A 9,022-nucleotide genomic window follows, 5' to 3' on the forward strand; every position below is an offset into this window, starting at 1 on the left:
TGTTAATTTAAACTTATCTCCAAAAATCTCAAAGGAGAGCCCAAGACTGAGGCTTGGGCTGCCTTTTTGAACTAATCATTTTACTTTATGTGCAGAGTTCATCCAGGTTTGTATCAGGACACAAGTGGATATTAGATAGTGGATGCTCTCGGCATATTACTAGAAATCTTGATCTTCTTAACAATGTCAAAGATATTCAAGGAGTATATGTTGCATTCACTAGTAATAATGGTGGAATGATTACGAAAGAGGGAGAGGTCTCAAATGGAATGATTACATTTGAGAGAGTTAATTATTGTGAAAACGTTGATCACAATCTGTTAAGTGTCTCACAGATTTGTGATAAGAAATACACCACTATTTTCACAGACAAGGAATGTGTTATCCTTCAACCGGTATACACGATTCCTGAAGAAGTGGTTTTCATGAGATCTCCTCGATCAAATGAAATTTATGTCCTTGACATGAGTAGTAATGTAAACGTTTCACCCTCTGAAACGTGTTTTTTCTCCAAGGCAACGGAGAAAGACTTGATTCTGTGGCATCGACGCATGGGGCACATCCACGTTCGCAAGATGAATCATCTAATTGCTAATGATTTGGTGGACGATGTAACCCTCAAGAACTTCAAGTTGAACGATTACTGAGTTGCGTGCAAGAAGGGGAAACAGAAGAAGAAGTCACACCCGTGCAAATTGATTAACTTGATTATCACGCCAGTAGAACGACTTCACATGGATTATTCGGTCCAGTGAACCGTGCCAGTATTGCTGGTGATTTGTATTGTTTAGTTGTGACCGATGACTTCTCAAGGTACTCATAGGCTTTATTTATGGGTTATAAAGATCAGACGCCTGCTTTAATTCAGAACCTTATCACAAAGATCGAATCTCTTTATAAACTAAAAGTGAGACGAATTCGAGTTATAATGGAACTGAGTTTAAAAACAATGTATTGGATTTCTTATGTATTCAAAAAGGAATACATCGGGAATTCAGTGCGCCGTATGTTCCTCAACAAAACGGCGTGTCTGAACGAAAGAATCGGACGTTGATAGAAGCTGCTTGGACAATGCTTGCAGATTCAAAGCTTCCCGTTCAATTCTGGAATGAAGCTGTGAATACAGCCTGTTATACGTTGAATCGAGTCCTAACAGTAAAGAGGTTCAAGAAAACGAGTTATGAACTTCTGAATAACCATAAGCCTAATCTAAAGTATTTGGAACCATTCGGGTGTCCATGCATGGTGTTGAAGAGAGATGCCGGGAAATTTGGTGAAAAGGCATTTGAGGGTTACTTTTTGGGTTATAATTCTCCTAAGAAGCAAATCTTCAATCTTTCTTCGGGATGTGTAAAAGAATGGTATCATGTAGATTGTCAAAGCTACACTACACCTCCAGCCGGCACAGGTCCTGATTGGATGTTCGACTATGATGGTTTATTTAATTCGTTTACTCCAGCAATTGAAGAAATACCTGAAGACTTGGTACGATCGTATTTGGAAGAACAATGTCTTCCTATTCCAAGTTATTCTTCTTTTGATGTGAACGACATTCCTAACGTATCTGAGACATCTAATGATGGTTCTGAATCTTCCGATGACGCTGACTTCGTCGGCTCGTCTTCAGTACCATTAGATGAGGCTTAAGAAGCAACCGAGCCAAATTGGTTGTTTGATTATACAGTTTGAGATCATCCACTTATATCACAAATTGGTTGTTTGATTATACAGTTTTCTAAAAACTATCAAAACCTCAGTTTGTAATATTACAGAATAATTTAAATGATGATGCTACTACTACAACTCTGCATATTGAAATTTTGGAGAATATTAGAATGACTTTGATGTTAAATTTGGAGAATATTAGAATGACTTTGATGTCAAAGCTCTCTCTGAGTGGGAGGAGAATGTAAAACCACCTCTCAAAATTGAAAGATAAAACACAACTTGGCTATTAAAGGCTTAAATCTTATGGTTGATTATATGTTTTAGCTTGAATTACCCATTGGTTTGGACAATTGAGTTAAATATATACAGTTCAACTTTGGTTATGATGACATGCTCCTCGCTCTGAAACAACAAATATATCCAGAAAAATATATTAGTTAACACTAAGCTAGCTAGTCATTTTCTTGTACAATAAGTAGAAGACAAAGTTACCTCTTATTCATATCAGCATCGCGATATGAATTGTTGTCATTTGCAGCACCCAAATTAACAATTTAGGGAAATAACTAAGAATAATTAGAGAACCCTAACTTATGTAGGTGGTAGCATACATATACAAATTTGAGAAATTGAAAACATGTGGTATTAAAATGGCGGTGAATATGGTGAGCAGAGTTACCGGTGATAGGAAAAAAACTCATGGTGACGACGACGATGGCCAGTGACGGAAAGGCAAATGGAGACAAAGGCGGTGGAATGAAAGAGTGAAGGAAGTATCGACTGGACATCAGTAGAAGTGGGTTGGGATCGGAAGATTTCAGAAGTTAGATCTCTCTAGAAATTACCTTCCCCTCTCTCTCTTATCTGTTACTTTCAACAGTGTATATGGCTTTAAAACTTTGAATAACCAGCTTGATAATTTGTACATGCTTGTTACAGTAATTTATGTGAGTAAACTGAAATCTGCTTTTTAAACATATATATAATTCGCATAAAAACTAGCATCATGAATTGAAAGGACAGGGGATTTTAATCAGAATTAAGAGACTAATAAAGTAATGTAACAGCAACCTTCAACTGGTGCTAGAAGAGATAGCGGCATCTCATTTAAGGAATTCAACGGCGGCGTCGAAAAAAACAGAAATAATAATTTTTAAAGTGAGAGGACAGTGAGCAAGGTGTGTTGAAACGAGACGCGGCATCGGCTTTTATAGGGATTTGAAACGTGAAAAATATATGTCAACTCCTTGAATCCCGATGGTGATTTGAACTCGATTAGGAAGTAATAATAGTCTTCATGTAATTTGTCTAGCATGAATCACAGTTTCTGCGTACGAAATATATGGCAAGTTTGGGGATTTATTTGGTACATGAGTTCCAGATCCTAGGAACCTCCTTTCCTATTGAATCTGCCAATCTGTAGGCCCCTTTGTCTCCGGCCCAGATAACTTGATAGGGCCCCTCCCATTTAGGCCACAATTTCCCCTGATCTTCTTTTATACTCGCCTCATTTTCTCTTAACGCCCAAACCCCTTTTTTGAACCTGACCTCCCTGACTCTTGCATTGTAGTACCTTCCGATCTTTTTCTTGTATTCCACCTCCCGTCTCGCTGCCTCCTCCCTCCTTTCTTCCGCCAGATTCAGGTTCAACCTCAAATCTTCCTTAACTCTCCCTTCCCCTTGCAGAGTTCGCCTGGTTGGTGCCCCGATCTCCACAGAGATCATAGCTTCTGTTCCATATGTTAGGCTGAAAGGTGTTTCTCCATTGCTCATTTTAGGCATTGTTCTGTGCCCCCATAAGACATGAGACAACTCTTCCACCCACGATCCCTTTTCTCTCCCCAGTCTTGCTTTGATTCCCTATACCACACTTCGGTTTGCTCTTTCTACTTGGCCGTTGGATTAGGGTGGGCTACTGACGTGAACGTTTGCTTGATCTTCAATTGCAGGCACCATTCCTTGAACGGGTTGTTGGCGGACTGCTTCCCATTGTCACTAACTATGGCATATGGTAGCCCAAACCTACAAACAATGTTTTCCCATACAAACCTCTTGATCTGCTCACCCATGATAGTTCGAAGCGGCTTGGCTTCCACCCATTTTGTGAAGTAGTCGATCGCTACCACCAAAAATTTTGCCCGTCCTGTTCCCTCCGGAAAGGGTCCCACGATGTATACCCCCCACTTTTGGAATGGCCACGAGGAGCTTACCGGAATTAGTGTTGATTTTGGTTTTCCTCCCACCGAGGCATGTATCTGGCAGCTGTCACATTTTTGTATCTCTTTGACAGCACTAAAGAACATCGCTGGCCAGTAGTACCCGGCTCTCATTGCCCGCGCCACAACCATTTTAGCTCCCATATGCATTCCGCAAATTCCCTCATGTATTTCCTTTATCACATATTCTGCTTCTTCCTCATTAATACACTTTAGGGAGGGTCCTAAATAAAACTTCCTATATAAACTCCCTTCAATCATTTCATATTGTAATGCTTTGACCCTCAGTTTCCTTTCTTCTTCTTTATCCTCTGGAACCTTCCCCTCCTGAAGGTACTCAAAGATGGGGGTCATCCAACTTTCTCTTTGGGTTTCTACATTGGTTACCATAGATTCCGTTTCCAACGGTTGCTTGAGGGTTTCCAATTTTACTTCTTTTGCCAAATGATCAAAAGCTATTGCTGCCAGTTTACTCAAAGCATCTGATTTTTTATTTGAACCCCTTGGGATGTGTATCACTTCCGCTTCTTCAAACTCCTTCATCAGTTCCTTAGTTAGTCTCAAGTATTCCCTCATTTTCGGGTCCCTAGCAACGTAGGTCCCTCCCACCTGGTTGGCTACCAGAAGTGAGTCAACGTGAGCTTGCACTTTCCTTACTTTTATTCCCTTGGCGATCCTGAGCCCAGCCAAAAGTGCCTCATATTCTGCTTCGTTGTTCGTGCTTGGGAAGTTCAGCCTTTTTGCATAAGTCAACTCTATTCCTTCGGGGCTTACAAAAATTAGTCCCGCCCCACTTCCCCTCTTCATTGGAGGCCCCATCGGTGTATAGTTTTCACCAAGGTTCCTCGCTTCTTACACTTTCCTTATCACTACTCCCTGCCTCATGTTCTTCTCTTTTCTCATTATCCTCTCCCCCTTCTGTTTCAGCTAAAAAATCAGCCAGCACTTGCCCTTTGATGGACGTTCTTGGTCGATACTCGAGTGTATGATCCCCCAGCTCTACTAGCCACTTCGTTAATCGGCCCGAGACCTCGGGCTTTGATAAAACTTGCTGTAGAGGTTGGTCGTTAAGTACTCGCACAACGTGTGCTTGGAAGTATCTCCGGAGTTTCCTCGCCATGTAAATCAAGGCCAATACCAGTTTTTCTACCGGTAAGTACCTTTCTTCCGATCCCTTCAATGTACGGATTATGAAACAAATGGGAACCTGTGTTTCTCCTCTTTCAACCATCAGCACAAAACTTATTGTTTTTGATGTTTGGGAGAGATATAGCATAAACGTTTCCCCCGGTTGAGGCGTTGCGATCATAGGGAGGTGGCATAGATGTTTCTTCAGCTCCTGGAAGGCTTTTTCTGCTTCTCTATCCCAACAGAATTTACTCTTCTTTTTACTTCTCCTCAAGACGGCCATAAAGGGCGGGGTACTTTCTGCTATTTTGGAAAGAAACCTATTTAAAGCCACAAGTCATCCATTAAGCCTCTGCAGTTCTTTGAGGCTCTTGGGGGACTTCATCTGGATCAGTGCTTCCACCTTCTCTGGATTGGCTCGAATTCCCCCTTTTTTACCAACACCCCCAGAAACTTCCCCTCTTCCACCCCGAAAGAGCATTTTCCCGGATTTAATTTCCTGTTGGCTCTTCTTAGGGTTTGAAACGTTTCTCTTATGTCTCTCAGCATTCCCTCTTCATGTTTTCTTTTTATGACCAAATCGTCCACATAAATCTCCACGTTTCTGTCCCTATGCTCTTCGAAAAGCTGGTCCATAAAACGTTGGTACGTGGCTCCTGCGTTTTTCAGACCGAATGGCATCTTAGTGTAATAGAAGGTCCCCTCATCAGTATAAAAAGTTGTATTCTCTTCGTCTTTGCGGTCCATCTGTACTTGATGGTATCCCTTATAGGCATCCAAGAAGCACCTTAGAGGATATTCTGCCAAAGATTCTATCTTCTTCTCCACTTCGGGGAGTGGGTATGCATCCTTTGGGCAAGCCTTGTTCAAATCCTTGAAGTCAATACACATCCGCCAACTGTTGTCGGCGTTGCTATCATCACTGGGTTGGAGATCCATTGTGGATATTTTACCTTCCTGATTATTCCTTCTTGCAACAACTTCCGGGTTTTTTTTAGTACAACCTGACTTTTTTCTGGCCCTAGACTTCTTTTCTTTTGCTTGACAGGTTCCATCCAATGAATTCTTTGAGGCTGTGTTGAACTTGGTTTCCGGGAATTCCCGTCATGTCTTTCTGTCTCCATGCGAACACATCCACGTTCCTTAACAATAGCTCTTTCAGCCCTGCCTTCCCTTTATCTGTTAACGAGGTCCCTATCTTGACCGTCTGATCGGGGAACTCCCCATTGAGGACCCATTCCTCGGTCCCTATATGCTTCTTTTTTGACTTTCCTTCCGGGTCCGCGCTGGCTACAATCGCAGCTGAGGACCGTATTGTCGCTACCCTTTCGGGGGTTGGGAATTTGTGCATCCGTGCGCAGTGGATGCAATAGCTCTGAGGGCTCTCATGCCAGGGCGTCCTAGTATGATGTTGTACTTTGAAGGAGCTCTAACTACTGAGAACCGAAGCTGGACGGTTCGAGTCTTCCTGCCCTCCTTCAGGCTAAAAAGGAGGGTTATGGAGTCCAAAGGCTTAATTACTTCCCCTGAGTAACCTACCAAGGGGCATACGTCTTCTTCCAAACGGTCCCGTACCTCCTTTTGGAGCCTTGCGAAGCAGTGCTCGTACATGACTTCGACCCCGCTTCCCCCGTCTACGTGGACCCGAGCGACCCGGTGTCCCGCCACACTGGCTTATATGTTCAAGGGCATCTCCCTAGCGTCCTCATTAGTTAGTCCTGAGAATGATAGGGGGACATTCGTCCATACAGGATTATGGGGAAATGCCTCACGTTTCCCCCTCTTGACACGCCGGCCTTCATGTCCCTCCTCTTCCCCTCTTCGTCGGATCATATCGACAAAATGTTTATCTTCATCTTCTTCCTTGACCTTTGAAGTTTCTTCCTTGGGAGGGAGCAGTAGGTGTCCTGCCTTTTGGGCAGCTTCCCATAACTTCTTTAACTGCACGCAACTCTCGTTAGAGTGCCCCGGGCTTTTGTGATAGTTGCAATATCCTTGGGGGTTGGGCCTGTAGGGTTGCTTCATTGAGCGGGGGCTCGAGGAGTATACTTGGCTCGGTCGGCCATCATCATATCTCTATTCCTTGTATTCAACCGATCTCCCAAAAGTGGTCTAGGACGAAAAGTTTCCGCCCTGCCAGGGGTAGAAAAACGAGGGAGATAGTAGTATGCATTGGCCGAATGCGGGGACTTGTAAGGGGAGAATCGGACCCCTTCCCCCAGCGTCCTTCCCCGTCCTGCTAGGTTGCCCCCATATCTTTCCGCAGTTCCCCCCTTTTTTCCTTCCCACTCCCTTAGTTTGGACCCCGTGTCTTTTCCACTAACAAAAGCTCGGACTCTGTCCATTAACCGATCAAAGGTGGTGGGGAAGTCTTCTCCCAGCTTTTCTGTAAGTTGGGAGAACCTGACCCTATTAATAAACCCACTAATCTTCATTACTTCCGGCACTCCCTTTATATTCATGCTTTCAGATATACACCTTTCCATGAATTGTTCTACTCTTTCTTCATCTCTTCTTCGTATATGGAGGATTTCGTTGGGATTCTTCATGGCCTTTCTTTGCTGACTGAAATTTCGGAGGAACTTCTCCCTTAACTCTTCATAACTGTCAATACTTCCAGGCTCTATGCTATCAAACCATACCCGGGCTCCCCCCGTCAGCGTCTGGGGGAACATTAGACACCATACCGGCATGGACCAACCGCTCACCAGCCCAGGCCCCCGATAGGCATGCAGATGGTCTTCTGGATCTTGTATGCCGTCATATTTATCGACCGTAGAGGGGTATTTTAACTTCGGGGGTAGCGGTGCCTCAGCTATACGTTTAGTGAACTTGGAGACATCAGATGTATCCCAGGGTCGGTATGGACCGTCTAGCGGGTTTCTCGATATTTTATCCTTCCCCTTAGCAGCGGATAGGAGAGTTACTAGAGATTCCATCAGTGCGTCGAGACCCCCAGTGGACTCTAGGGCCTCTGTGTTCAACCGCGACCTGGGCGTCTCGAAAGAGAGCCGAGTCCAGAGTGTTTCTAGTTTTTCCTTCTTCTCTTCTTCGTCTAAAAAGGCTCTTGGAGCGTCCCTATGAGCTCGTATGAACTCCGGGGTGACTTTCCACCCCTCTCTCTCTCTCCATCTTCTTCTCGGGGCTCTTCCTCCTCCCCTTCTCGCCTCGTGACATCCTCCGCAAGGATGGGTCATCCATCTTCAGGTCGGGCATCGGGTTCTTGCTGAACTTCGCTTGCTTCTTCGTTAATGGCGTGACCTTTCCCCGAACCCGAAGGGAAAGGTGGCGGTATGTTTTTTGGGGTTTGATCGGCCATTCTTGGATGTTGAGGTAAGACCCATGATCAAGATGTCCCACGGATAGAGCCAATGTTGAATCCTATTCCGGCTGACCGGGAAAGGTTCCTAACGATTACAAGAATGGGATCAATGTAAAGTGTGTGGTGTGAAGTGTGTATTGTATGTTGTGAATGAAATGTTACAAGTGCTATGCTTTCACTATTTATAGAGAAGAACATATATATACATGATCCTATGGTTTATTGCTTCCAGTCAAGTCCTTTGGTCCGATCTTGTTTCCTGGGGGCCTTGCTACCTTCGCAGATCTTTACCTCCTGGTTACTGCCCCTTATCCCGGGACATGCGTGCCTCGGGCCACCAACTGGATCGGACATGTTGCATGAGTTTCTCCCGTAAACCATCTTCCCTCCAAACCATCTTCTAGAATCTTATGCTATTGGGCTTGCCTTTGTTGGGCCTTGCTTGGAGAATCTTATACTATTCATTCTTTATCTTTGAAGAATAGTTGTTACGGCCCCTTTAACTTATAATTATTTAATAACTCGTATAAAATACTAAAATAAACTAATAATAGAATAACTTTTTAGATCACTTGCAACAATAATCATAATAAAAAAAATACAAAATAGTTCGGGTTTCGGGTTCAAAAATTGACGATTGTTACACAACCAATCATGTGTTAATGGGAATGTTAGGATTAGTAGACGT

General features: G+C 43.6%; 2 protein-coding genes across 2 annotated transcripts; both read right to left on the minus strand.

Annotated features, from left to right (window-relative positions):
• Positions 1-3,027: 3,027 nt before the first annotated feature.
• LOC143628099 (uncharacterized) lies at positions 3,028-3,450 on the minus strand. The gene has a single exon (XM_077097769.1). It carries the CDS (start codon positions 3,448-3,450, stop codon positions 3,028-3,030), a length of 423 nt encoding a protein of 140 aa, XP_076953884.1.
• A 104-nt stretch (positions 3,451-3,554) lies between these two features.
• On the minus strand, positions 3,555-4,703 carry LOC143628100 (uncharacterized). The gene has a single exon (XM_077097770.1). The coding sequence runs from the start codon at positions 4,701-4,703 to the stop codon at positions 3,555-3,557; it is 1,149 nt and encodes a 382-aa protein (XP_076953885.1).
• Between the last annotated feature and the right edge of the window lie 4,319 nt (positions 4,704-9,022).

The sequence above is a fragment of the Bidens hawaiensis genome, unplaced genomic scaffold, assembly GCF_021521415.1.
Source record: "Bidens hawaiensis isolate Kalapana, Puna unplaced genomic scaffold, B.hawaiensis_p1.1 tig00004795_1, whole genome shotgun sequence".
In the NCBI taxonomy this organism is placed as follows: Eukaryota; Viridiplantae; Streptophyta; class Magnoliopsida; order Asterales; family Asteraceae; genus Bidens; species Bidens hawaiensis.